Genomic DNA, 27759 nt, shown 5'->3' on the forward strand with positions numbered 1-27759 from the left:
TCCCGGTCCCCGTTGGATGTTTGTGTGGCTTGCTGGGGAGGGAACGGAACACTGCGACCGCGCGGTGGCAGCTTGGTGGGCAGTCGGCGCTTCGGGCGCTATTTGAACCTCCGCCCCGTTCGAGCGGCGGCTCAGCACCCACCTAGCACCCAACCTCAACACACAATAAGTACATGTTACGGCCCTCCTCAATCGCAAGCAGGTGATTCCCAAAATCAGACCATTGAGAACTTGTTGTTCTTGTCATATACCATAACCCTCAGCAGCATACTCGCAGGATCGTCATCCGCATCTGGCTTAATTACCAGATTCTCCAACAGAACGAAGCCCATATGCTGGTACAGTGGAAATCCCATCGGACTTGCCTCAAGGCCTACGTCAATGCCCGCAGCTAGAGCCTGGTCGACACCCCATTGAGTGAGCGCAGTGCCCGCACCGCGCCGACGATAGTCTGGATGGGTTGCAAGCAGAACGAGGTAGTAATTCTGAGGATACATCTTCTCCCAATATTTCGAGTGGGTGTAGTTCAGCGCTTGCTGAAAGGCGATCATGCGCTTCGGATCGCCATCACGCCGCCTGAACTCCTTTCCTATGGCCCAGTTCTCCACAAAGGTGATGTAACCTGTCATTTCTCAGTATTGTGTTCATCGAGGTTCGCGCGTGCATGCCCACAGTGTAGCGCGTTGAACACGCCCTTACTCCACAGGCCTGTCAGAGCCTGTGTCAGCATACTCTTCCCATTTCTCTCCCATAATGCGAACGCGATTATTGTCGCTACTGCTTCTCCACGATCTTCGCGCTTTTCCTTTAATGACGCGACTTCTTCAGCCACGATGAGCGTGATTTTGGGATGGTAGAGATAATGTTTGAACACTTGCAACCAAAAGAATTGACTGTCATCAGGATACTGGCGCCTGTACCTCCAGATGAATTCGAACCCCGGGTCATCAGGTAGACTAGCGAGGGCAACCGTCGTGACACGAGGGACGTCGCGAAGTTCAGCAAGCCTGACCCTGAAGGACGGTGTTGGCGACATGCTGTTTGAAGCTGGACGGGGCGGACGGCCGCCTGAGCTGGGGCGAACCCCTCATTTTATCGCTAAACAAAAGCCGCGGTACAGTACGCGGTTGGATCCATAGGATCTTTCTGCTTCTCAGGCCTGCCACAGTATGTGTAGGTGGTAAGACGGAGCTGCAGCCACCTGATTGCAAGTCCGAGATGATAGGCTGATAAGGTCCACGGAGACTTGAGGAAGGGGTGACCGCGTGCACGGGCCATGCAGCCTGCCGCTCCCCATCGATTGCCTCTGCCGCATTTTCCGCACGACATCAATGTGAAGATGTCGGTATGGGATCGACTCTCTGTTGAGCTCGTTGATGAGGTAGCGTTCTTCGTCTTCCGATTCGATACTGTAGGCTAACGAAAAGTCCAGATTTTCTCCTACCTTGCAAGGCCCGTGACTGAACCCCGGTATTCATGGGATGAGAGCAGGCCTATCCACGATTTTGATTACATATGTGGCCTCGGCGGCTATGACTACCCACATGTACTTCACCGGGAGCTGGAGATTCGGCTAGTCTGTAAAGCTTTCGACCACGCCATGACCCGTCTCTACTTCCAACATAAATATGCGACATTCCACACCTGGGAGAACACAGCTACCTCGAGACTTCAAGAATACATCATAGAAGAAGGCGCTAAGTTTGCGCCTTGCATAAAGCGCTTACGAATCATGTTGTCTGAATCAAGACTGAGCCCCGATGGATTGTTCGAAAAGAGAGACGTCGAAAATAATCCTGGGCTGGCTGGAAAGTTGGCCCTTTTGGTCGCGAACACGTCAGCCTTTGTCCCTCGGATCGAAGAGGCTGTCTCTGAATTACCAACGCTAAAACGCCTTGTTATTACGCTCGAAGAAAATTGGCGTAGCGCACCGTTGGAAGTTGATCAGCGAGACGATGAAGACTATGGCCTCAAGCTTGATCTTGACTTCCTGCAGCTCATTCGTAGCAACATCGCGAGCATATTCTCCTCGCCACGCGTACATCTTCCTTTGCTGACTTATCTTCGACTTACGCTGCCCTCAGCATACGACATTGCGATCATCGGCGCTTGTATTCAGGACGATATGGCCATGCAACTGCGACATTTGTTTTTGGAATACATCGATGGCACAGGGCCATTCGGTGATCGCGCGTACGACCTTGACGAGAGGTCTGTTAACGACGATCACGGAACCCCACTCTACTCTAACCTGCAAACGCGTTTTCCAAATACGGATTACATGGACGGCATATGCACCTTGGTGTCGCGTTGTCGCAATCTCGAATCTCTTGGCCTGAAGGGCACTCAATACTGCAACCTTGAATCGCTCATGTGGCGCCCGACCGGAGATGGGCTCAAGACCTTATACATTCACCGTGCGAGAACCCCTTCTTCAGTCTTACTTGCTCTCCTATCCCCGTCCACCAGTATCCCAGAGTCGTCGTCGAGCTCTAGAATTGTTTCGGTGGAGCTTTCAGACGTGGACCTCCACGGAAGTGCGTGGGGCACGATCTTTGATCACTTGGGATATAGTCCGCTACTCGCCTACTTTGATGTGAAGGACATTTTGACAGGGAGGAGCGACCAAGGGAGCTTAGTCAATTTGATAAGAAAGGTTGATGCTCGGGAAGGTTACTTGGGTGAGGATTTGCAGGACCTATACCGGGAGAGTTTGGACAGTTTTTTGAATGGAGAAAGTAACGGCTGAGGTTATAGAGTACATATCTGGCTTGTCCAAATACAATCTGTTCAGAAAGCTAGGGTTTGTCCCGCCTCTTTAGTAACAGCCGCTTTAACGTTCGCGCTGCCCAATAATTCGTACTTGTAGGGCAAGCTTTGCGCACTTAGTGTACCTTTGGGAGCTGTATTGGCGCTCTGCCCACCAAACAACACGTCCTCAACGACTGCATATCCATCCTCCGCGCTACTCTCCGTGTAAACCATCTTCTTGCCACTGTTCTCAAAGACCGAGCTTTGAACCAGGGCTTGCGCACCCATGCGGGTGTTCACACCTGTAGACTGCTCGTTGTAGTAATTGTTGAAGATGTGCGCTGTGCCAAATCGGAGCAATGGTCCGCGACTGTTGACGCGGTAGAAGTGGTTGTTTGCGTATGTCACGCGGAGATGGCCAGTGTCTTCGGCGGCGTTCTTGTCGGAATGACCGACTAGAGTGCCTTTGGACTGCGCTGCATTAGCCAATGTGTATTTTCGTGAAGATGAACATGAGGACGTACATGGTTGTGAAAGTAGGTGTTGGAGATGGTCACGAAGTCAGCAGCGTGCGAAAGATCGACCAGCCCATCGTAGGTGTCTTTGCCAACAGTCTCGTCACCATAGTAGTCGCAATGATCGACCCATACATTGGTGGAGAGTTGAATGGTAGTGGCATCGCCGTACTCAGCGGGTACTCTGCCGATCTTCATGTTGCGTACGATGACATTCTTCTGGCCCAGAATCGTCAGACCAATTCCAGTCAGGGCTGTAAAGTGTTAATCAGGGCTCTTGCAACTTAGAAGACTAATTGCATACAACTTCCTGTCTTCCCGATGATGGTCTTATCAGAGCCGACCTGTACTTTTGCAGCACCACTGATGGCTCCCTGAACTACGATGTTCAAAGGTCCGGAAGAGTTGGCCGCGGCCGAGAGCTGGGGTAAAGTGCTGACAGTCGTAGTAGGACCACCGGCTCCCCCCTTTGTCCCACCATTTGCCATCGCGAAACCAACATTAGCAGCATCTGTAATGCTAGCCCTCTTCTCCAAGGCTCTTGCTGGTGTGTCCTGATAAGTTGGGGTAGGCGATGCTGTGACTGCAGTCACCGCAACAAGTAGAAAGGAGGTAGAAAGCTTCATGTCTAGTACTTGGTGCGACTTGAGATGATGGTGCTTGGTCGTTCTGGCTGAACCTATGTACACGTCGAAGCTCCATTATGTATAACACGTCGGCGTTTGGACCGCAATAATTTTCGTTGATCATCTCCTTGAAGCTCAAGGAGTGGCTTGATCTCCACCGACTTCATATAAATAATGAACCCTCTTAGGTGGGATTCTATGGCGAATGTCGCCGCGGAAACGCCTGAATACTTGGAGTAACATGAATCATTCCGCGTGACCAATGTGTAGCTCGATTGGGTAGTTTGGACGTGCATCACGGCTGTGGCCGAGCGTTGGCTGATGCATGCGAAACATATCGGTCCGGAGAAACCCCTGGTTGGAGGAAGTTAGCTCAATCCGGTCACCCCAGATTTGCATCTATCTAGCATCACAATGCCAAGTCTGGGGGATATCGTTAGCTTAAGGAATGTTGCGGGGAATACAACGCGTTGATACTGTTGATCTTGAAAGAACATGCTTGTGGATGATGCGCATGGTCATATTCTGATTTTGGTGTGAGTTGACATCGCGACATCGACCCCGGCACCAGGACTGAACACGACTGCAACGATTGAGGCATCATCAATCTTCAAACCCAGGCACGGTTTTCGTAATCGGCATTAGTACCTCCAACCATGATGTTTCCATTGCCATTGGCAACCGCAAAACCAGCGCAACTGTGATCAAGTCTCGTGCAGCCGTCAATGACAGCCAAGACACTCCATGCAAGATCAATGCTATGCCATACAGATCAGATTTGTTCTGTTCCATAGTCGATTGTGCGGGGTAAAGAAGCGAAGATAAGCATACCAGTAACTACTCTCACGCTGACCCGTTGTACTTATACCAACAACAACGCCATTGAACCCGTGCCAACACACCGTTCTCGGTTCTCTACTGTCGAACTCACAGAGAGTTTTGCCGAGGATGCGAAGATAATTGAAGCAGGAAATGAGATTGTTGACGTCTGTGTAGGATCCATCTTCCGGGCCGCACACTAGTGTATTGTCTGAGGTGGCGGTTTGAGCTGCAGGGTGTTAGATGATGTCCACCTGAAAATGCGACAGGTACTTGTAAGGATACGTGCTCACCGCTGGAACCTCGTATTATTGGCCACTCAAGTAGGTCATCTGTAGTAAGATTCAGAGACGCTAGAGACGGGAAACCTGGTCCCGGGGTAAGTTCGGAGTGCACGTCTGGGATTGCCTCTGAACAGTTTCCGAGCGTCAAGAGGAAGACAATGGGAAGACAGATTCTGAAAAGCATGGTGGACAGAGAGGCGAGTCTAACATGCCAGCGCCTGAATTGGCCTCGAATATATCCTGTTACGCAATAGCTATGTTTCCGTCAACTTTACGCTATTTGTTGCCCTGGCCATGGTGTGATTGCTGCAAAACTTGATCGTCGCTTTCCTGTACACGCTGCATAGGTTAGCTTCGGGTACGACTGACATAGAAGAGTTGAACGTACCAGGCAGAATGTCCAAAAACGTTTATCAATGTGCATATCATGTGCTTGTTGCACAGGATGATAGACCGATTTCGCACGAGGTTACTGCGCGTGGGCGCTATCGATTGATAGCCATGCGGTCACAACTCATCATATGCACCTGGGGAACGCGCGTAACAGCCCGATGAAAAGAAAGACGCACAAACACGGTTACATGTGTGTCGTGACGATGTTCGGCTCCCGTGATTGTGAAAGACTGCGGTTGCTATCAACGGGTACTCTGCCGTTGCAGTCGCACCAAAACACCTTCCAAATATCCGTCCAATTGAGACGACACAAGAAAAAGGCAGTGAAATGGCGCTCGGATAGGTGTTGGATAAGAATTTTAGTAAAAGACGACGGATTCAGAAACAACCATGCGAGTGGGGATAATGTGATGCGACGTATAGATGGCTGTACAATAGATGTGATATACCAAATCAGCTCGTGCTGACAAGTGTCATGCCTCAACACAGTGACCAGGTGTATCCAGGGAAGCGATCGCTGCCCGCGGAGTAGAAAGCATTCCTACCAACCAGGAACGAGCGCCATCGCGCCAAATAACAAAACAATGCAGGTGCAGTGGGAATGCAGTGCCAACATATGTCTACCTATCTCTGCCTAGTCTTTCCTCGTAGTCATCCACCAATTCGTATGCCGGCCTAAACTTCGGCTTCGAGGCGCCTGTCCCATTCCCAGTCTGGGGTACTTGTTGCGTAGACGGCTGGCGTACGAGCTTTGGGTTTGGGTGAGTATCAGTAGTTCCACCTAATGAGGTATATCCGCGGTCGTATAGCGAGCAGTAAGGTATGTTGAGGAAACGTATAAACTGAAGAAGTCAGTAAGCAAATCATACAGTGTGTTAATTGCGCGTACGGTCCATATATCCACATAGTGCCAGTCTATGACAGGATGTATCCGCACAAAGGCTGGCCACCCGGAGTCGGTCGGGTCAAAGAACTTCAGATGTTGGCCATGCGGATCCGTCCGCCGTGTCCCCACCAGGATCGCCTTGACAGATGGCGTATCTTTCAAGTAGTCGGCGAAGGCAGCCTTCATGGGTTTCGCGTATTCTAGCAAGGCGAGCCAATATATCTTGCTACTATGCGCGACGAACTCCTCGACCTCGGGAAAGGGATGTGCGTCCTGTATGTACACGCATTGTACGGCGGTTTCGATGCTGGACGAGGGATTTGGGGTCTGCGTAAGACCCCGCCTGTGCATGGCGCAGAGGTATAGTACAAGAAGAACTAAACAGTCTTTGCCGCCATTATACGATAAAGACAGCTCTGGTAGACTACGTAGCTGTCAGTCCCTAGCTTCCGCACGCCGCCTACATGGTCAGCACCAACCTGTACTTCTCCAGAGCCTCTCCTATGACCCTCAGCGAGGTTCGCGTCTGCTCCTGCACATTTTTGACGCGATCAGACACATCTGTCGCGTCGAGAAACGTGACTATGCGGTCATTGATGCGCGTGCACAGCTCGTCGAAGGGCAGCGGGGTATCGGAGACAAGGGGATCTGAAAATCCGGAGGCGGTATTCATTGCAACAAAAGTGCGCTAATCACGACATCAGATGCAGATGTAGGCGATTACGGTAGGGGTAGTGTCGACGATTGGCCGTACGGGGGTGCTGGTTCATGCCATGATGCGTGTGTCGGCCGTGCCAGGAGAGGCGAACAGGTGGAGGTAGCCGGTGTCTTATCGATAAGCGGAATGGATCCTCGGCACATCTCCATGCGGCAAGGCGGCGGCTGCCTCACCTGGCCACTCAGGCAGCGGACAGTAAGCATCGCAGCGGCCATCGGATGGGGCTCCACCACGAGATGCACCATGGGAGAAATTCGGTCTTGAGGCTCGCGTCGAGCTTTACAAGGCGATCTAGGCTGATTGATTACACCGAACGCGCATCTATGATGGTCTGATTCGCCGCTCTTCGGCCCTCGCCCCAGACCCTGACTTGCACTAAAGAATTGCGTGCTTTCGGCACGCGTTGTCATGACCTCTTAAAGGGAATTTTTCCACTGCCGTTGCCGCTGACTATGAGGACTGTCGCCGACGGTCCGAAGTATTACTACTGCTCGTCTCCCCCGTAGACATTTCCTTACTGTTACCGTCAACCCTGAATTCGCAGTCAATATGGGGTCTATCTCGACTGCAGGAGAGGCTGGTACGTCCCCGCAACCATTCGCCCCGCCAATGCCTTACCCCAACATGTTGCCATGGGAGAGTAGTGGGAGGCTGCAAATGCATATATACTGACCTGCATGCTGTATAGTGGCCCGAATCGCCCACCTGGCCTCCGACGTGATCGTATCGGTCGTCCCTTCCTTCACAACCGAGTCCGAGTTCTCTGAGCCTCTGCGGGGACTCCAGAAGCACAACGCGCCCAGCGTTGTTTGCAAGACACAACCAGAGGTGTGTTCGCATGCTCACTGCAACCGAAGGGCTCGTACTAACATGCTACTTAGATCCTCACTGTCCGCCAAAATGCCGACCCTCTGCTCTCCGTCTTCCAGCCCATCCGCTCGGGCAAGCTCACGAGCGTCACCACAACCTCGTCCATTCTCGTAAAGTCGATACCGCACCTTTACAAGCTCGCACAATATCCCGTCGTCCTCCACGTATCAGTGGCGCCTTTGGGCTTCCCTGACTTCTCCGACATCACCTCGATTAGACAGTCTGGATTCGCCTTCATCCAATCCGAGACACTACAGGAGTTGCAAGATCTTGCTCTCACTGCCCATGCTTTGGCCATCAAATCGGGCAAGGGTGTCATCCACTTCTTCGATTCGGGCGCGACCGCTTTCAAGAAGACTGTTGAGGTAGAGGATGCCGACCTGGTCCGAAGCGTCATTGACCTGGACGCGGTGGCGGCATACCAAAACACCAAGTCGGAGGAGACCACACTATACGCCGACGATGGCAGGAACCCGACACTGTCCTTCGCTCGGAGTCAGGCTGTCAATGCCGCTCCAGCAGTAGCGCCTGTCAGCCTTCCCGAGCATCCCAAGTCGCTTCCTGCATCGGAGAGGAACAGCCAACGCGCCGATTCTTCTTCTGGCTCGTCGCAGCGCGATGCTAGCACGAGCGGTGCGTCAGTGTCATCGGCAACCACAGTGGAGTCATTGATCTCCAAGCCCGTTTCCTCCGAGGATATCTACCGCTTCGCCACACAGATTTGGGGAACCATCCGTGATGCCACTGGACGAAGCTACGATGCCTTTGCTTTCTCCGGCACTGGTAACGAGGAGGCTGCCATTTTCCTCTTTGGTGCCGACACTGCTGTCTGGGCTACCGAGTTGGACAGCGTGGAGGAGACCAAGGCATACGCCAACACAGCCGTCATCACAGCCAGGCTATACCGTCCCTGGTTGGGTGCGTCCCTTGCCCCCTTGCTTCCCCGGTCGCTTAAGAGGATTGCGGTGCTGGAGCAAGTTCGACGAAAGACTACCCGATGGGGCCCTGTACTGCTCGACCTTCTGATGTCGCTCAAGTCGACCGGTGGCGCCTCTCCTACGGTTGTCGGATACCAACTTGGCTACATCAACGAGGACACTGTGTCGCAAGCAATGCGCGGCGTTTACCAGAACTTGATGAGCGAGACGCCTGTACAAAACCTCGTCATCGGCAACCTCGATGGACCGGAGCCCCAGGCTATCAAGGTCGAGCAACCAGGGTTAGAGAACGCCTACATGAAGATCCTGAACCAGGTCTTTGGTGAGAAGCTTCACATTGCTAACCAGCTTGGTTCGCAGCACGCCGGTATCTCCAACGAGATCTCCTCCACGCCAGAGTACGGATTCGGCTCGCTAGTAGCGCGCAAGGAACATCGTCAGCGATTCGTGGATGAGGCTGCGGCTGCTTCCAAGGAGAACGCTTTCACCACCCAAGCGCCCAGAGAGTGGCTGTCCAAGTGGGCACTGAACGCCGATGATACCGACAAGGCTAACGACCTGGCCTCTGAGGTCATCGCACGCTTGGGTACTGACGGCTCGCCCGCTGCCAGTCAGCTGTTGTCATCAAAGAAGCTGTTCTATAAGGAATCACCATGGCTGATTGGCTCTGACGCCTGGGCGTACGACCTGGGTAACTCTGGTGTACACCACGTCCTTGCCTCTGGCGAAAATGTCAACATGCTCATCGTCGACTCAACACCATACTCAGAGCGCGCAGCCGCCGACGCTGCGAGGCGGAAGAAGGACATTGGTCTGTACGCAATGAACTTCGGCAACGCTTACGTAGCATCGGTCGCTGTATACAGCTCCTACACCCAGGTTCTTGAGGCTATGATCGAGGCTGACAAATTCAACGGTCCGTCTGTCGTGCTTGCTTACCTGCCGTACGAGAAGGAAAACGACACGCCCCTGACTGTCTTGCAAGAGACCAAGAAGGCTGTTGACCTTGGTTACTGGCCATTGTACCGATGGGACCCACGCGCCGAGGAGAAGGGTGAAGAGAACTTCAAACTTGACTCGGAGCGAATCAAGAAGGAGTTGGAAGAGTTCCTGTCTCGTGACAACTACATGTCTCAGGTCATGAAGAGACATCCTGAGTTCTCATCCAACATCTCTGGATCCTACGGAACCGAAGTCAGGCAACTGCAAAAGCGCAAGGCCAAGGATGCTTACAGCAAGCTTCTTGAAGGACTCCAGGGTGACCCTATGACCATTCTCTTCGCTTCCGACAACGGTAACGCTGAGAACCTAGCCAAGCGTCTGGGGAATCGCGGCAAGGCTCGTGGTCTCAAGACTATGGTCATGGCTATGGACGACTTCCCACTCGAAGATTTGCCTAACGAGCAGAACGTCATCCTAATGACTAGTGTAGCTGGACAAGGAGAGTTCCCTCAGAATGGTCGCACGTTCTGGGAGACCGTCAAGGACTCTACGGATCTGGATCTTGCAACAGTCAACTTTGGTGTCTTCGGTCTCGGTGACAGTCACTATTGGCCACGCAAGGAGGACAAGATCTACTACAACAAGCCCGCAAAGGACCTACATGCTCGTCTGCTCACTCTCGGTGCTAAACCTTTGGCCGAGTGTGGTCTTGGAGATGACCAAGACCCAGACGCTTACCAGACTGCGTACTCTGAGTGGGAGCCAAAACTCTGGGAGAAGCTTGGTGTTGCCAACGTCGAGAATCTGCCTGAGGAACCGGCGCCGCTGACCAACGAGGATATGAAGGCCGCTTCAAACTTCCTCCGAGGAACCATTGAGGAGGGTTTGGCCGACACTAGCACTGGCGCCATCTCTGCAAGCGATCAACAGCTCACTAAGTTCCACGGAACCTACATGCAAGATGACCGTGACCTTCGCGACCAACGCAAGGCCCAGGGTCTCGAGCCAGCATACTCCTTCATGATTCGCTGCCGACTACCTGGTGGTGTCTCGACGCCGAAGCAATGGCTACAGATGGACGAGATCAGCACGAAGCTCGGTAACGAAACCATGAAGCTCACCACTCGCCAAACCTTCCAATTCCACGGCGTCGTGAAGGGTAAGCTCAAGCCGGCTATGCAGGCTATCAACAAAGCCTTGATGACCACTATCGCGGCTTGCGGTGATGTCAACCGAAACGTCATGTGCAGCTCTCTCCCAACTCAGTCGAAGTACCACGGCCAGGTTCAGAACATTGCACAGAAGATCAGCGATCACCTTCTTCCTTCCACCACCGCCTACCACGAAATTTGGCTAGAGGATGATGAGACAAAGGAGAAGCGCAAGATCGCCGGTGAAGCCGTCCAGGACCACGAGCCACTCTATGGCCCTCTCTACCTCCCGCGAAAGTTCAAGATCACCATTGCCATTCCACCTCATAACGACACCGATGTTTACGCTCACGACATCGGTCTCATTGCCATTAAGGGTGAGGACGACAACCTCGTAGGTTTCAATCTACTTGCTGGTGGCGGTATGGGTGTGACGCACAACAACAAGAAGACCTACCCGCGAACTGGAAGCATGTTCGGCTACGTCGCAGCCGATCAAGTACACCTTGCTTGCGAGAAGATCATGCTCGTTCAACGTGACCACGGTGACCGCAAGAACAGGAAGCACGCCCGTCTCAAGTACACCATTGACGACATGGGTATCGATGTTTTCAAGGGAAAGGTCGAAGAGCTCTGGGGACAGAAGTTCGACGAGCCCAGACCTTTCAAGTTCCAAAGCAACATCGACACCTTTGGCTGGCAGAAGGACGAGACTGGTCTCAACCACTTCACTTTCTTCATTGAAAACGGCCGCATTGAAGACACTGCTGACTTCCCAATGAAGACTGGCCTGATCGAGGTGGCGAAGGTACACAAGGGCGAGTTCAGGTTGACTGGTAACCAGCACTTGATCTTGGCCAACGTCGCCGACGAAGACCTGCCTGCTATGAAGGAGCTACTCAAGAAGTGGAAGCTTGACAACACCAACTTCTCTGCAATGAGGTTGTCCAGTTCTGCCTGTGTTGCCTTCCCCACTTGCGGTCTTGCTATGGCCGAGTCTGAGCGCTACCTACCTGAGCTGATCTCCAAGCTCGAGGGTACGCTCGAAGAATCTGGGCTACGACAAGACAGCATCGTCATGCGCATGACTGGTTGCCCCAACGGTTGCGCACGTCCATGGCTTGCTGAGATTGCTTTCGTCGGCAAGGCTTATGGCGCATACAACATGTACCTTGGTGGTGGCTACCACGGTCAAAGGCTGAACAAGCTTTACAGGAGCTCGATCAAGGAAGAAGAGATCCTTGAGATCCTGCAGCCTATGATCAAGCAGTACGCTAAGGAGAGGAACGAGGGTGAGCACTTCGGTGACTTCGTCATCAGGAAGGGCTACATCAACGAGACCACTCATGGAACAAACTTCCACGACAACGTAAGTTCCAAGGAATCAGACCATTCATGAGATGCATTGCTAACACCCTCATAGACTGCGGAAATGGAGTCAGATGGCGAGTAAGCCTATCAGCTCAGTGTGAAGTTGGAGGTCTTGATGGATTTCGTTGCATCTCGTCGTTCTTATGAAAATTCATGAACATTCTCTGGCGTTATATGGAGAGGTCTAAGCGGTTGGGAAACGTCTTGTCTATACTTTATGACTTATCGCATGATCAAGAGGAATGAATGATACCATAGCATATTCAATGCTTCTGTTCGTAGCTTTAACTTCCGTTGGCTTTCGATCTGATGTTTGATCTTGCGATGATTTCTGACCCGCCGCCTAGGACGAAAACAGCTGACTTGAGTGCGAGCCTTCCCTCCTTACGGGCTCAGCCTCTCAATCTTCCACTCTGTCCCCTTCATCTTCTCGGTGTTGTCCTCTCCGCCAACCTTCCGGTAAACAAAACGATCATGTAGTCGACTTGGCCGTCCCTGCCAAAACTCCACCATATCCGGCACAATTCTCAGCCCGCCCCAGAACTCCGGCACGGGAATCTTATCCTTACCATCGAACCTCTTCTCCACATCCTCTACTCTCTTCTCTAGCTGCTCCCTACTCTCAATCACACTACTCTGCTGACTTGCCCACGCGCCAATCCTTGAACCGCGAATCCTCGTATCGTAATAAACCTGCGACTCCTCGTTCGTAAGCCGCTCTACCGTTCCTTCGACACGAATTTGACGCTCCAGTTCGCGCCAGTGGAAAGTCAATGCTGCATGAGGATTGCTTCGTATGTCGCTAGCCTTGCGACTTGTATCGAAGTTTGAGTAGATGACAAAGCCGCGCTCGTCTAGCTCTTTCATATAGAGCGTGCGTGCTGACACTCTTCCGCTGGGTAGTTCTGCGGTAGACAAGACGACGGTCTCAGGCTGGTATACGTTGTTGGCTTGCGCTTCCTCGAACCACTTGTGGAACTGGTCGGTTGGCGAGGGAAGGAGGTCCTCGCGGTCTAGTGCGCCTTTGTTGTACTGAGTTGCATGGCCAGGGTCTTCGGAGTTGCTTGTTGGTGCGAAGATTTTCTTCGCTGACTCGGTGGCTGAGTGCAGCATGCTTTTTGGTCGTCGTGGAGGATGTTGTGCAAAGAAGGGTGACGCTAAGTAGCGTATGGAACTCGTAGCTGGGACGGTTCTCGAATATCTGTTGAGGATGCTTGTACACCTGGATGCGAGCATTGGTCACTTCAAGCTGTGGTAGAGGTTTGATACGTTGACTCACTTCGTGGCGTGATCTGAGCGATGCCGTGCTCGGAATGAGTCCTCTCACGATCGGAACGAAGTGGGGTGACGTAACTAGATGCTAGCGCGGTTATCGACCAGCCACCCCATCGCGTACGACTTGGGCCATGACGCGAACCTCACGCGGTTACTGCCACCTAGCAAAAGGGATGAAACATCGTAGCTCTTGTGCATTAATGTCATTATCACGACAACGCGACTTCCTCCCAAAATTGCCGCCCTGAAGAATTTGAGGCTTTCCTATTCTAGAACGCGCTAGTTCCATCATACCTGCCCAAACATCAACGCGTCCGAAAAGTATCAAACAGCCGTTTTCTAATCAACCATCAATCTCAAACAGTCCTCCTGTTCATCCAGGTCGTACCTCACACTCGTCTTAACCTTCTTATCTCCTTTGTAATGTGCCCTTTCTCTCAGCAGCCGTTGTGTCTCGTTGTCGAACCCATACGTCAGCGTGGGAAGCGCGCCCTCCTTCCATACTGGTATTCTCAGTCGCGCAGATTCTGTTATAACGAGGATCACGTATATGATTCCTATCGAGAGCATTGCGACCGGAAAAGCCATGTATGCCCAGTCGACACGCACGTGCGTGACCCAGCGTTGTGTGACGCCTTCGAATCGATTAGGAGAGGTGTTTCGGATCTGATTCGTGAGACTACGAGCCACATTTTCGAATGTTGTGGTTAGATTTGTGGAGTTCCATAACGCGTCCACGAAAGCCGGTGCGTCTTCATCCGGAAAGGCGATCAAAGAGGGCGGTGGCTTACCACTGGGCTTTGCAGCATAGCTCGTGAAGACGTGGAGATAGTCGATGGTACTTCGAAGAAGCGCGTGAGATATGTTCACCTCTTGTGCCGCCATTGGAGAGAAGCCCCCAGCCTGTTCAGAAGGAATGAGAAGCCGAAGGTCATGTCTCGGAAAATCTATCGTAGGATTGTACAGGTCGTATCCGGTGTTATCCACGTATCTTTCATCTTCCGAATCCAGAGACCCGATGGTCTCGTATATCTTGTGGGAGTCGGGGTCTCGAACAGCCCAAGATCCGATGACGTGCTCTTCGAGCATACCATTCTTACTACTGGCTTGGTAGATGTTCGAACAGAAGTACAACGCACATTCTGTTGCAACAGGATGTGACGATTCCCATGGCACTTTCGATTTGACCCAGTCATCAGGAGCTTTGATGATTTTGAAGCTCATCATCAAAGTTTGCACATCAGAATGTTTCAGGGTCTGGCGTGCAGTAGACCCTGTCTTCACTGTCATGAACGTTAGGGGGGTCCCTGATGCAGCGCCCGTAGTATACGTGTACCAATCGTCGTCGTCCATATTGGACAGACCGTTCCAGTTCCTGATCTCAGTCTCTGGTAGTGAGAACACAGAGTACGGTCTGAATGTAGATATGTGAAGTCAGTGTGTGTCTGATGTCCATTTCGTACGACGACACTCACCCATTCGGCAGCCTGTAGATAGCGGCTGGAACATTCGACCCGTTCGTGCCGTTCAACGCTTGCGACCCGTTAAATACGAGCGCGTCAGAGATATCCTTGCATGAACTGCATACAGCAGCCGAAACAAATGCTGGCCAGGTACAATTACCCGTAGAGCAAGTAAAGGCGACATTGTTGGGGGCGTTTGTGGAGGCATTATAGAATCCTCCATTGACAGAGCTGACGATTCCAAAGTCTGGCCGACTCTTGGTAGATGTGTACTGCAATATACCAGACGGTGTTTTGATTGCCCCTAAGGCTCCGCCTTGATTCTCGATTATGTATCCACCGTCAACCCTCAAAGCTCGGCCGATGGTAGCGTTAGAAGTTGGCCCGATGTCGACAGCGATTGAGCCCATTGCTATATCATCGATCTTCCCGTAGGTAGAGATGACCGCCTGGAAAAAGGGATCAAATGCGACCGTGCCTAAGAGAATGAGCTGTGTTAGCCTGATTCTAACGTTATTTACAGAACTCGAGGTTGGTAAGTGTATCAAGGAGTTACAATGAAGTGCTGTGAGCTAGCTATCGAGGATGAAATAGGTCGACCATCCATGACATACCTACGGTGACTAGAGCACCAAGAGCTGCCCAGTGTCTGCAATTGCATCAGTTTTGGTAGTGCGTTTCGATGCTCAGGAGTCTTTACCTGAAACGCAACCAAAGGAAAAGACGAGACCCGCCCCAGGGCCCACGGCTCGCTTCGTCGAACCTCTCAAATGCAAGTACAGAGTCTGACCTTCTGCGCAACCAGCTCCATTTCTGCTGCCCGACGCAGGCACTCATAGCAAACGCTAGAGTAGTTCTTGCTACCGTACCGAGAAGGGCCACCATTGTGTTGAGCGTAAAGATGAATGTCCAGGCCGTGACCGGCTTGTTGTCTTGGCCAATGAGAATAATGACTATCGCGGCGATTGATGCGAGTGAGGCGATCAATGCGAAAATCTCGAAAATCCATGAGAGCATAGTTTTGCGAAGTCGAGAAGGCGTTTTGCATGCTTTCTCGAGATTCGCAGCATCCGAGCTGTGAATCGAGACTGCAGTTGCTCGCTCGGTGGCAGGGTCGTTACTGAGATGACTTGTAGAGTTGGAGTGTACCAGAGGCTCTTCAGAAGCATCCACATCGTCTGCGAAGCTATAGGTTGCTGCTTGGAATGACATAGGTCGTCGCGAAGAGGCGAGCCGTCCTGTAGAAGTTGCAGACGACGGACCAAATTCGGGGGATATCGATCTTCCGCCGTTCATCTTGGAGTTTGTGTATAGAGACTTAGTACATAGAGAGTGAGAAAGGTGAATTGCATCCAGACAATTTTGGAGGGAAGGCTGCTACAAATGGCTGAATGAGCTGAAACTACAATAACGTAGAAAGCGCTCCAGGTCTAGTCAGCCACACCCATGGAGCCCTTGATGAGAGATTCTTGTTGGACCACCGGTGGTGCCAACCTTAGCTGTGTGACCTCACAATATGCACGAACGGCAAGGGCAACTTCTGGCCCCATTATCTACATCCTTCCAGTGCGTTGTAATGTGCACTCACTAAAAAGCTGACGGAACCGGACTTGCGCATTATGTGTATCTACAGTAGAAGAAATGAATTCGATGAGCGCTTGTCGCAAACATGGCTTTGGACTGATAGGCACGTATGCTGGAAGGGAAACAGTCGGGACAACATAAGCACGCTTTCCCGCGGGGCTTGCACTGCCACGCCGCCCCCTTTTTCGTACTCCCCTCACGGCGCTGCGCCAATATATAAATAAGGTCGAACATGATCGCAATTGCCACGATGTGCGTCGGCGACCAAGTAAGAGCTTTCCAAGAAAACACAGTGCGGATATGTACGTGATCCCACCTGTCTGAAGCCATGAGGAAAGTTTCAGGCGCTATAGATAGCAACACGCGTACAACATTGGGGCCAATTCGAAGAAACTTATATTAATAGTTGCCTGGATAGTGAGGTAGTCACACAAAAAAGCAAGAGAAATTCCATCGGTCAGCGATTGCTTGATCACGGCAGGCCGGGTGTTGATGTGATGGCAATGGCCTGCGAGTGATGTTTCCAAGGTTGGGTTGGGGGCCATCCTCGCGGGAAATCGGAAGAGAGGCCAAGGAAAGCCCCCACTGGGGCCCCACCCGGCCGACCCGTCGGCTTCCCGCCTTTCATACACCTACCCAGCGATAACCACGATGCGCGACCCAACTTCCTACCAGTACGATCTGGGTTCTTACCATCGCAAGATTAGCACTTCCAGCCCAAATTCGCAAACATGGTTCGATCGCGGTTTGGTCTGGTGCTACGCCTTTCACCATGAAGAGTCCGCCCGATGCTTTGAACGAGCTATCGGCGAGGACTCGAATTGCGCGATAGCTTATTGGGGTGTAGGTCTTTGATGGTCTCCCAGGGATGTCTTGTAAACCCAGCTGATCGGCGCAGCTCGCGTTCGCCCTCGGACCGAATTACAACAAGCCTTGGGACTTGTTTGACGAGAAAGAACTCAAGGCCACACTAGGAAAGATAAATGAAGCGAACGAAAAGGCCGAACTACACGCCTCCAGTGCGTCGGATCTGGAAAGAGCCCTGATCGACGCCGTTCAAGTGCGCGTGCCGAAAGGTCTAGATGAGGCTGCGTTCCAAGCATGTAATGAAGAGTATGCCAAAGCTATGGAGGGTGTTTACGAGCGTTTCTCTGACGACCTTGACGTGGCGTCTCTCTACGCAGACTCTCTTGTCTGTCTCTCGGCATGGAATCTATGGGACCTCAAGACGGGCCAACCGACGCCAGGTGCTCGCTCTTTAGAGGCGAAGACCGTGCTCGAAAAGGCTTTACAGCAGGACGGCTCACATCTGCACCCAGGAGTTCTCCACCTGTACATTCATTTGATGGAGATGTCAGCAACGCCTGAAGTAGCTCTTATCTGTGCAGATCAGCTAAGACATCTTACCCCCGACGGAGGACATTTGCTGTGAGTGTATGCAAGAAGCCTCCGTCAAGCACATACTAACTCTAGAGACCTATAGACATATGCCGTCCCATCTGGACATCCTTGTTGGCGACTATCGACGTGCCATAGATGCTAACACCCAAGCCTGCCTTGCAGATGAGAAGTATGTCTCCGAGCATGGAGCACAAAACTTCTACTCATTTTACATGATGCACAACTATCACTCGCTCATATACGCAGCGATGTTTGCGGGGCAACTGAAGGTTGCGCTAGATGCGGTCGACCGCATGGAAGCCTCACTACCTGTCTCGCTTCTGCGCATCGAGAGTCCGCCCATGGCAGACTGGCTGGAGAACTTTGCATCAGTTCGTGTACATGTCCTGGTTCGCTTCGGGCAATGGCAAGATCTCATTGCACTCGAGATGCCATCGGATAGAGATCTTCACTGTGTGACAACGGCTATGACGCATTATGGCAAAGGTATTGCGTATGCCGTTACTGGCGACATCGTGAAGGCACAGAAGGAACGCGACGCTCTGGTCGAAGCAGTTGAACGTATTCCAGCATCTCGGATATGCGGGGATTTTCCAAACAGGTACGGTGCATACAGTCAAACTATCCGGAATGGCGGGTTATAAGGGCATACTAACCCATGCAGGTCTAATGTCGTCCTTCAAGTTGGCATAGCAATGTTGGACGGCGAACTTGAGTACCGCAAAGGCAACTACGAGGAAGCTTTCAGACACCTTGAAACAGCCATCCAGCGTGACGACGACCTGGTGTACGCCGAGCCATGGCCCTGGATGCAGCCGACACGACACGCCTATGCCGCTCTGTTGTTGGAGCAGGGCCGAATAGAAGATGCGGCAGCGGCCTATAAAGCAGACCTTGGGTTCGATGATACGCTACCGCGGGCAAGGCAACATCCGAACAACGTATGGGCCCTGCGCGGCTACCATGAGAGTTTGATAACCTTGGGTCGAAAAGACGAGGCGGGAATCATTGGGCAGCAACTCAGGATAGCACTTGCTGTAGCTGATGTTAGTGTTAACGCGAGCTGCTACTGCCGACGCAATCCTGAGTAGTGGGAACTCGTAGAGGGCCGGGCAGTTCGTGATGACCCGAAACATTACGTTAGGATGCGATCGTCGTTGAACGAATATGGTTCCTGGCCAGTTGGGTTTCGTTCCGTGTCCTCCGTGTCCACTTGGCCAACGAAATCCTCCGGTTGATTATGAGGACGATCTTCTATCTGAGTGCAGAGAGGTGCTGCGGTGTGAAAGACACAAGGATTGCTGGCCAGCATCGTCCGTGTTGGTCTCTTTTCGAGCGGATAGATGCAGCTCGTTTCCATATCGGACTGATCTGTCCGAATCTGTCAACGATGTCAGTACGACTCGTGGTTCATCGCTCGTATCATTCCTTGGGCGTTCCCCTTTCGATCAGATGTCAACAGCCTTACGTACTGTTTCGGAGTCGCCTCCGTCGCCTTCAAGGGGTTAATGATGACCCGAGTGACAGTTCCGCTACTGAACAAGCCGTCTCTAAGTGCCTTGGTATGCATTGCTGATGAGTCGTGTCCCATCTCCCAATCATCACCCAGTCATGCCTCGGTATCTGGAGGCCCAGTTTCACGATCTGCCGCTAACGGTCGCCGACGTCCTCCGCTACCCTGTAGCTTCCACGTGTCTTACCAAGATCGTGCTAGATCGCCTCGCTTAGCACGCCCCGCCGGAAATTTCGTCCCCAACAGAGTCACGTCTAGTATGCACCTGCGCATGTACACATGCGTTGACTATCGTCCCTGAGGAAAACGCGGATCCCTCCTGTTCCTGGGCCACGCGACATTGACGCTTGGCATTTAACCGGCATTCACCAATGTTAGAAATCAACATCGAGGTCAGCCTGTGGGACCAGAGCGGATCCACAGGCTTGCACACACGGGAACTTGAACACGGGAACTTGAGCACCGAAAACTCTGACGTCTGCAGCCAAAGCGGGCACTTGATTGTCGGAACGGAGTCCGTCGACGTTAATTGTGCGCGGGTAGTCTAGATTGCGGGAGCTTCACGAGCCGCAGTTCTCCATCAACAAATTATGATCGTCTATGATTCAGGCGGACAACGTGGTAGGAGAACTCCCAGAACAGCAGCTGCGAAGCCGCGGGAATAATCGCCACAACATCCCTGATGTCCTATCGCAACGTCTGGGCGTTGATCAGCATGGCGTGCAAGCGGACCCTGCTCTGACATGCCGGCGGTGTTTGCCATTCCTGATTCAGTAGCACATGGCAGGCCCACGAGCCGCCCTTCCCCTGGGCACCCATCGAATCGAGACTCGCTTGACTGTGGGCTGACTTAACTTGGCTGGTACCCAAGGGCCCGGGTACGAGGTATATGGAGCCAAAACCCGCCGGATTCTTCAGAACCTGGGGGTGAACCAGATTTGCCCGAATTCACGCCTTCACCATGGCTTCAAGGCACGAACTTGCGAACCGAGGACCTGAACTGCAGGCGGTATGTTCAAAGACGCTGAAGGAAGTGGAGACCATTGACTGACATCCGCAGGTGTGCTCAACGTTCGTCTCGCTAGCGTTCATTACCACTGTCCTGCGAGTTTACGTACGAGCCCGTATCGTTAAAGCTTTCGGAGCAGACGACTGGTGGATGGTGGCCGCATTGTGTGCTCATGTTATGTTTGCTACTTGCGCAATTGGCGGTATCCACTATGGCACTGGACGCCATATGGACACGCTTTCGAGTGAGCAACAGTACAAAGCAATGAGGGTATGTGCGAACCTTTGAACTTGTCTCTATTTCAATTCTAACAGTATGTATAGTACTGGTGGCTTTGCTACATCGCATACTGCTGGGCGATGATTACGTCAAAGATGTCCATTGGCTTGTTCCTTCTCCGTGTCACTGTTAAGAAACTGCACAAGTAAGCCATGCCGTTGCGTTAGTTTCATAAGATTCAGTAACTGACTTCGTACTCCTCATTCAGGTACATCATTTACGCTGCGATGGGCCTCACGGTGCTGTGCGGCCTCGTCTTCTTCTTCGTCACCCTCTTCCAATGCCACCCGATCAGCTTCTTCTGGGACAAGAACAACCCAGCAGGGACATGCATCAACGTAGACGTCATCATCGGTCTTACATTCCTGTACAGCGCAATCTCGGTCATTAGCGACTTCACGTTTGCTATCCTACCCTTCTTCCTGATTTGGGGCTTGAACATGTCCGTCAAGACCAGGGTCCTTTTGATTCCTATTCTCGGGATGGCCTGCGTGTAAGTTTACTTGTCATCACTTCAGCATACTATTCCTAACAATCTTGCAGTGCTAGTGTTGCAGTCTGTGTGCGCATGGGTTACGTTATGGATTTCAAGAACCCCGACTTCCTCTGGGCCACTGTTGATATCGCAATCTGGTCGGACATCGAACAGGGTCTCGCCATCACAGCTGGCTCTCTCGCTACTCTCCGTCCCCTCTGGCGACAAGTTTCTGAGAAATTCGGATTCAGCAACTCCTCCTTCGGCCCGTCACGTCCATCGAACATGCGAACACCACAATGGGTCAACGACCCGAACAGAGAATCGAAAAAGAAGCCCAGCCTCTTCAGCATGACAATGTCTCTGCTGAAGACTGAAAAGGGTGTGTCTACGAAGTCGGAGATCGACCAGGACTACGGCATGGGCAACCTTCAGCCAGTACGGCTCCGCGATGATCTATCCGCGGAAAACGAGAAGAGCGATAAGGTGTTCAACACTTGGAGAATAAAGGGTGGTGGAAAGGTGTCTGACGAGGAATGCAGAGTTGGAGAAATCACTATGGAGACGCACATCAACCAGAAGAACGAGAGACGGTAGAATTGGAGAAGGCAACTGGAGTGGACAGTGAACGATATGGACGACCTTGTTATTAGCTAATTTAGATTCATGATACCATCCTCATGGCGGCGCGAGCCAGTCAACAATACAAAAAAAGGATATACACATCAGACTTGCATATGTCACAGCTGCTTTAGGGATGGCGTGATGTCTCGCGTGGTATAGAGCTCATGTACGATGCTCGCCCCCCATCAATACATGCAAGTTGAAGCGAGATTCGTTGGCGGTGTATGTAACCTTAGGACGTTTTGACTAAAGGGATCTAAGTATCCAAAACTACATAATCCAGGTCAAACTCTAGCGCATGATCAACTCCAAGTTTCACAATCACCGCTTACTGTACATTACTCGTTTTCGCCCTCAAGAAATTCTCAACCATCTCATCACTTACCTCCGTCACATTGGCCGGTTGACTGCAGGACTCCCCTTTGCTCCCCACTGCCGAATCTGGACGTTGGTCGGCACGTGGGCTCACGTCGCCGACCTGTTCAACCGGCCCATCCGGTGCAGAGCCGTTAGACGTCGCTGCCGTGCCCACTGCGCCAGCAGCCCCACTGCGTTGCTGATCTTGGTCATTTATTGATTGTCTGCCCTCTTGCGTCCGCCCCTGCGTTTGCGCTCCACCTATCCTTTCGTTTGATGGTGTGAGGTTGCCGTGGAACGGGCGCTGTCGCTGCTTCGCGGCTTCCTTGTCGACTTTCCAAATGCCGCCTGACGGATCGACAGTGTAAGCTTGCGGGTCATGCTTTACTAATCTATCGAAGATCGGGTCGTTGGGTACTGTTTTGAAGAAGACGTGTTGAAACTCCTCGCCCTTCGCTTCTTCGTCTTTCCGCATCTGCCTTTGGCCATTCTCGACTACATTTTTCGCAGTTGAAACGCCCTTCATGTCGCCTTTGTGCAGGGATGATATGACATCGCCCCATGCTTTGCGACTCTCCCATGGGTCTTGTTCTGAGAGGTCGGGCACAGTCATGGGTTTGTGCTTGATGGTTCTGACGTCGAAGGTCTCCACCTCGGAACCGTTCCGCGCGTCCTTGATGGTAAACGTGCTGTTCCACGCTCCCTCGATTTCGTAGATGGTCTCACCAGGCTTGTCTGCGTGGAAAAATCTTGCGTGGAATCCATTTTTGTGCCCTGAGCCGAACAAAGATTTGCCCTCGAATTTGATATGCGATATGTATCCGTTGGATGAGATGAGAGAATATTCGCCGTACAACTCCGGATGTGGAACCCCGCCTAAGAGACCCTTGACCTTAATGTTCGGCAGTGGAAGGAGGTAATCTTCGTCGTACTTGTCGACATGTACTATGGCGTATCCCTTCTGTTTGATACTGACGTTTCCAGAAAATGTGATTTCTTGCTCCGTAAACCCTTCCGCTCGGATCCCAACTTGATCGTTCCATAAGTAGCACGCCGTTACAGGTGGATGGTGGCCGACTTGCTCGGAGATTAGTCGCGTCTCGCCCAGCTCCTCAGTATTCCAGCTTCCGAGGAACAGCTCGCCGAGAAAAGCGTTCAACGGTTTCTTGACACCATCTTCCTCATTCCGCCCCGCATATTGCTGTCCCCGTAACGAGCCTAGGAAGTTCTTGAGCATAAGCAACGCGCGTTTCTCAGGGTCCTCTTCCGACGCCGGTGCAGCCCAGAGATATGGATGATCCGCCCAGTACTGTGGTATCTCAACTGTCGAGTTCTCGGCTAGTACGAACGGCGGTGCAGTAATGTTTGAAAGATCTCCCGAGATGGTCGCTATGGAAGAAATAAAGTCCTTGAGCCCAGAGCGGTTTGCTGCGATATCATTTGACATAATTGCGAATTTCGGTTTGACTTGACTATCACCAATGCTGGGCAATAAACGTAATTATAGGGAAGATGGGTGGCTTCCCAAAGTAGCGCCAAGTCATGACGTCGGTGGTGCAAGACCCTACGACCTGCGGCTAACAACGTGAGATCTGGCTTGCCCTGAATTCTGGTAGGCTGTGCACCAACGACTCCAACGCCGCATCGCGCAATCTGCCGTAAACGCGTACGCGATCGATGTTGGCCCCGTCGCATAATCAGCCCGACCTAGCGTAGTCCGACTGCATGTGAGCGACGCGACAGCGACATCGCGTATTCATCCTTAACAGTCTCATTCCGCGACAGATCCAAGCTCATTGGGACGATTAGCAACTAACCGCCGACGACCAGGACAGATTGTCGCCAGCTAGGCAACCTACTGCAGACTTCACTCGACGTACTCTGCTTACCACTCATCCGACACACCCGTCTTGGCATCATCACCACATTGAGCCTGCTAACAGGTGTGGAAAGCTGTGAACGAGATGGGTTAGGCTGCAGTTGCTTTGCCTCATAAACATATTCATTTCTGCTGAAAACAACAAAACCTGCTCACGGCGCAGGATAACTCAGCGCAAAAGCCTTTCTAATCTCATCTTCGCCCCATCCCATCGTAAGACCCAACTGCAACAGAATTCTCGCCTTCTGCGGATTGTAAAACCCACTTGCAATAGTAAAATCGCCACCGTCTGGTACGAGTCCGTCAGCACTTCGATGGCTAGCCACCATCGGGATACCTGTCGCGTTGTAGAGCTCTTCAGCAGCCAAAGCTGCCTTGCTAGACACACCTCCTGCGCCGACTCCAGCGTAAACGATACCTTGGGCGCCGGAGGCATAGGATGCGTTGAAAAGACTGGGATCCATGTCCTGGTGTGCGTAAAGAATTGGTACGGAGGCTAGGTCTGTGATGTTGGTCACGTCGAAGACTACGCGGCCTACGGGCTCAGATGGTGCGAAGAAGAAGAACGGAACTTGGTTGATGAAGACACCGAGTTGGCCGGCTTCAGTCGAGAAAAATGTGTCGAGTGTGTTGGCGTTGTTCTTTGTGGTGTAGAATGCAGAGCCGATGCGGTCGTTGAGTACGATCTGAGGGTATTGTTAACTTTTATCTCTAGTTCGGCGTTGATTGATCTACTCACCATCGTTCCTCGGTTTCTTCCAACTGGAGATCCGGCCAGTGTGACCGCTTGGTATAGATTGAGCGGGCCGTCTGCACTCAGCGCGGTCGCTGGTCTCATAGCACCAACGACGATAACAGGTTTCGTAGAATTGACGGTGCTCTCCAAAAAGAACGCAGTCTCCTCAAGCGTATCAGTTCCATGTGTAACCACAACACCCGAAATCTCATCTTTCGCTAGCTCAGCATTGATCATATGCGCCAGACTCAGGCTGATAGTCTCATTGATGCTACCAGATCCCACGTTAGAGATCTGGTAGCCGGCAATGTTGGAGATGTTGAGAAGTTCTGGGACGGCATCGACGAGCTGTTGTACCCCGAGGCCGATTGAGTAGCCGGTCGTCTGTGTGTTACTGTTGCCCTGAGACGCAATTGTACCGCCGGTTGCGAAGATGGTGACATTGGGAAGAGAAGCATTTATTGGTGTTTGAATGTCTTGTCTTACGAACAGTCGGTGGACATTTGAGCGACTGAGATCAATCGGTGAAGCTAGTGTAAGAGTCGTGAGAAGAGGAAGGAGTTGGGTAGAGAGCTTCATCTTTGCGTATGAAGGAGGTACGTCGCTGGATTACAATCGACTTCTTCAGGAACTTGAATTGTCTTTTTATACTCTTCGTGATCTCCAGTTCATGCAGCTCCAATGCCAAGCTCACCGTCGGCCAACTTACAACGCCTATCTCCACGGCTTCTTATCAAGCCATTGTCAAGCTACTGTGAAGATAGTGTCGTCATGCCGTCTTGGTATTTCTACAAGCAGCTCGATTAGTGAGTTCTGCGAGTCGTAGTCAAGCTTCGCTCTCTTGGCCATGCAACTCGTCCGGATTTGTCGTGGTATGGTCGGGTCTTATCAGTAAGCCTTGCATGCGATAACCCACCCTCTGGATCCGCTAGAAGATATCTAGTAAGAACGCCAAGTATGTTTTTGCAAAGCTCGATGACTGGGCACCGTTTTTGATAGCCGTTACCGGCCTCTAGTCTTGACGCTTACGTTTGGTTTTCTCTCGGATTTGTGTGGGCGGTACATGGACGTGGAGGTGCAAGAGCTGTATCCTCGGAGGTATTGTGGTAACCCCGCTCACTCACGCCTTTCGTCCCGATTGGGAACGGGCAACCTTGGAAACGACAAGAAGGCGTGACCGAAGTAATCTCTTGACAAAACGTACAACACCATGATGTGATGTCTTCGTTGATATCCATACTACGCTTCTATTTCTATAACAGCCATGTGCCCACCATCCGACCTAACCATTACCGAAGCCCAAGATGCAGACAATAGAGCATACAAGCACCTTTCTGAGCACAGCCTGTATACACAGATATCGAAAGCTGCATATCCACATGCAGCTGAGCTGCTACATCCGGCGGTTTTGAACCACAGCATGAGGGTGTATCTCTACGCCGACGCATTGGCCAAACACGAATCCTCCAAGTACTTCACGGACACTCATCAACGCAATCTACTCGTAGTCGCGTGCCTTTTCCACGATCTCGGAACTACCCAAAATTATGATGGTCCTCAGCGCTTCGAGATTGAGGGCGGCGATGCCGCAGTCGAGTTTCTATCCGGCTTTGGTGTGGGTGGGTCGGACGCACACGATGTCTGGACAGCCATCGCGTGTCATACCAGTCCAGGGATCTCCGAAAGAATTGGTGAGCTGTCGAGACTTGTTCGTATCGGGGTCATTACGGATTTTGGACGGAAAGGCGAGGGGTACGAGGTGCTGCAACCACTGGCCGAGGGACTGGAGGCGCGGTGGGGGCGGGCGGGAATCGAGAAGGTGCTTGGTGATGCGGTGGTGGAGCAGGCAAAGCGGAAGCCAGAGAAGGCGCCGAAGGTTTCGTGGCCGCGTGCGATGTATGAGGCATGGCTCGTGGAGCCGGAATGGGACGGTGTCAACAAGGCGTTTTGAGAGGCTGTATGCGAGCTTCGTATCCTTCAAGCTCTTGTAATCCACCGAGGCTGTCACGTCTTCAACCTCCGTCGCTCCTCTCCAGGAAACCCGGATCCCTTTCGATCTTGCCCTCGAACTTTGTCCACCATGCCTGGAATGCCTTCAACGGCACTGTGTCTCCGGAGCCCCAGCTTGTCAAGAAGTCGTAGCAGTTCTTGATGATCCTCTGCGCCAGCACCTTGGTCTCCACGCTTCTTTGCCCTCTCAGCACCAACTCATTCCCTTGTCCCATGCTTGGTGTTGCTGATGCTGCGGCCTCTTGAGCCTTGTTCTGCTCCAGAGCTGCGGCGACTTGTTGCGCTGGTTCAACGCTTATCCCAAGGGCCAGCGGCACGGTGCTTACGTTCGACGCGTCCATCGACACGCCCTCGTCCACCATGGCATCGTCATTGTCGCCTAGGCCACCACCTGCAGGCCCACCAGCTTTCGCGTTCACTTTGAATATCGCGCTAGGCTTTTCGTTCGCGATTGCGCCGAGAAGTTTGAAGTCGGTCGTACCGGGTAATTGCGCGTATACGGCGGCGGCGGTGCCATCTGGTAAGGTGACGCCCGGAAGCAGGAAGACGACGATGTGGGAGAATGACGGCTGCGAAGGGATTTGGAAGGCAAACTGGGTCGGCGATATAACGGAGGAAGGCTCGGTGATGACAGGCCGCCCTGAGATGATGACACCGACTGAAGACATGTTCACGTGTCGCAAGCGCGTGATTCGAGGCTATGCGAAAAAGAAGTACTTGAGATGGCAGTAAGGCTGCAAGCCGCGCGTGAAAAAGTTTGACATGCAACAATCATCGTTGCGCAGCCTTTGCGACATTTCGAGATGCTTCTGCGTCATTCTTGGTCCAAGCTTCACCCCACATTCACTCGTGTGTGAAGGAGCTCAGACTGGCCGTGAGTTGAGATGACG

General features: G+C 52.3%; 13 protein-coding genes across 13 annotated transcripts; 4 read left to right on the forward strand and 9 right to left on the reverse strand.

Annotated features, from left to right (window-relative positions):
* Positions 1-215: 215 nt before the first annotated feature.
* J4E79_001404 (uncharacterized protein) lies at positions 216-1036 on the reverse strand (the record flags this gene model as incomplete). Its single annotated transcript, XM_049350314.1, has 2 exons — positions 216-622; positions 733-1036. 2 exons carry the CDS (start codon positions 1034-1036, stop codon positions 216-218), a joined length of 711 nt encoding a protein of 236 aa, XP_049215473.1.
* An 849-nt stretch (positions 1037-1885) lies between these two features.
* J4E79_001405 (uncharacterized protein) lies at positions 1886-2094 on the reverse strand (the record flags this gene model as incomplete). Its single annotated transcript, XM_049350315.1, has 2 exons — positions 1886-2053; positions 2074-2094. 2 exons carry the CDS (start codon positions 2092-2094, stop codon positions 1886-1888), a joined length of 189 nt encoding a protein of 62 aa, XP_049215474.1.
* Positions 2095-2790: 696 nt separating this feature from the next.
* Positions 2791-3892, reverse strand: J4E79_001406 (uncharacterized protein; the record flags this gene model as incomplete). Its single annotated transcript, XM_049350316.1, has 3 exons — positions 2791-3222; positions 3276-3520; positions 3571-3892. The coding sequence occupies 3 exons, from the start codon at positions 3890-3892 to the stop codon at positions 2791-2793; spliced, it is 999 nt and encodes a 332-aa protein (XP_049215475.1).
* A 2116-nt stretch (positions 3893-6008) lies between these two features.
* On the reverse strand, positions 6009-6947 carry J4E79_001407 (uncharacterized protein; the record flags this gene model as incomplete). The annotated part of the gene is made up of 3 exons (XM_049350317.1): positions 6009-6230; positions 6278-6698; positions 6754-6947. 3 exons carry the CDS (start codon positions 6945-6947, stop codon positions 6009-6011), a joined length of 837 nt encoding a protein of 278 aa, XP_049215476.1.
* A 594-nt stretch (positions 6948-7541) lies between these two features.
* On the forward strand, positions 7542-12346 carry J4E79_001408 (uncharacterized protein; the record flags this gene model as incomplete). The annotated part of the gene is made up of 4 exons (XM_049350318.1): positions 7542-7572; positions 7681-7820; positions 7874-12262; positions 12317-12346. The coding sequence occupies 4 exons, from the start codon at positions 7542-7544 to the stop codon at positions 12344-12346; spliced, it is 4590 nt and encodes a 1529-aa protein (XP_049215477.1).
* A 302-nt stretch (positions 12347-12648) lies between these two features.
* J4E79_001409 (uncharacterized protein) lies at positions 12649-13377 on the reverse strand (the record flags this gene model as incomplete). Its single annotated transcript, XM_049350319.1, has 1 exon — positions 12649-13377. The coding sequence occupies one exon, from the start codon at positions 13375-13377 to the stop codon at positions 12649-12651; it is 729 nt and encodes a 242-aa protein (XP_049215478.1).
* Positions 13378-13878: 501 nt separating this feature from the next.
* On the reverse strand, positions 13879-15186 carry J4E79_001410 (uncharacterized protein; the record flags this gene model as incomplete). The annotated part of the gene is made up of 2 exons (XM_049350320.1): positions 13879-14953; positions 15128-15186. The coding sequence occupies 2 exons, from the start codon at positions 15184-15186 to the stop codon at positions 13879-13881; spliced, it is 1134 nt and encodes a 377-aa protein (XP_049215479.1).
* A 2051-nt stretch (positions 15187-17237) lies between these two features.
* On the forward strand, positions 17238-19078 carry J4E79_001411 (uncharacterized protein; the record flags this gene model as incomplete). Its single annotated transcript, XM_049350321.1, has 4 exons — positions 17238-17429; positions 17485-18014; positions 18070-18588; positions 18652-19078. The coding sequence occupies 4 exons, from the start codon at positions 17238-17240 to the stop codon at positions 19076-19078; spliced, it is 1668 nt and encodes a 555-aa protein (XP_049215480.1).
* A 1383-nt stretch (positions 19079-20461) lies between these two features.
* Positions 20462-21860, forward strand: J4E79_001412 (uncharacterized protein; the record flags this gene model as incomplete). Its single annotated transcript, XM_049350322.1, has 5 exons — positions 20462-20509; positions 20561-20779; positions 20833-20933; positions 20997-21281; positions 21332-21860. The coding sequence occupies 5 exons, from the start codon at positions 20462-20464 to the stop codon at positions 21858-21860; spliced, it is 1182 nt and encodes a 393-aa protein (XP_049215481.1).
* A 355-nt stretch (positions 21861-22215) lies between these two features.
* Positions 22216-23691, reverse strand: J4E79_001413 (uncharacterized protein; the record flags this gene model as incomplete). Its single annotated transcript, XM_049350323.1, has 1 exon — positions 22216-23691. The coding sequence occupies one exon, from the start codon at positions 23689-23691 to the stop codon at positions 22216-22218; it is 1476 nt and encodes a 491-aa protein (XP_049215482.1).
* A 584-nt stretch (positions 23692-24275) lies between these two features.
* J4E79_001414 (uncharacterized protein) lies at positions 24276-25438 on the reverse strand (the record flags this gene model as incomplete). Its single annotated transcript, XM_049350324.1, has 2 exons — positions 24276-24809; positions 24863-25438. 2 exons carry the CDS (start codon positions 25436-25438, stop codon positions 24276-24278), a joined length of 1110 nt encoding a protein of 369 aa, XP_049215483.1.
* An 841-nt stretch (positions 25439-26279) lies between these two features.
* J4E79_001415 (uncharacterized protein) lies at positions 26280-26810 on the forward strand (the record flags this gene model as incomplete). Its single annotated transcript, XM_049350325.1, has 2 exons — positions 26280-26478; positions 26533-26810. 2 exons carry the CDS (start codon positions 26280-26282, stop codon positions 26808-26810), a joined length of 477 nt encoding a protein of 158 aa, XP_049215484.1.
* A 61-nt stretch (positions 26811-26871) lies between these two features.
* Positions 26872-27537, reverse strand: J4E79_001416 (uncharacterized protein; the record flags this gene model as incomplete). The annotated part of the gene is made up of 1 exon (XM_049350326.1): positions 26872-27537. One exon carries the CDS (start codon positions 27535-27537, stop codon positions 26872-26874), a length of 666 nt encoding a protein of 221 aa, XP_049215485.1.
* Positions 27538-27759: the final 222 nt, after the last annotated feature.

Source organism: Alternaria viburni (assembly GCF_023758015.1).
Source record: "Alternaria viburni strain BMP 2772 chromosome Unknown scaffold_2, whole genome shotgun sequence".
NCBI classification, from domain to species: Eukaryota; Fungi; Ascomycota; class Dothideomycetes; order Pleosporales; family Pleosporaceae; genus Alternaria; species Alternaria viburni.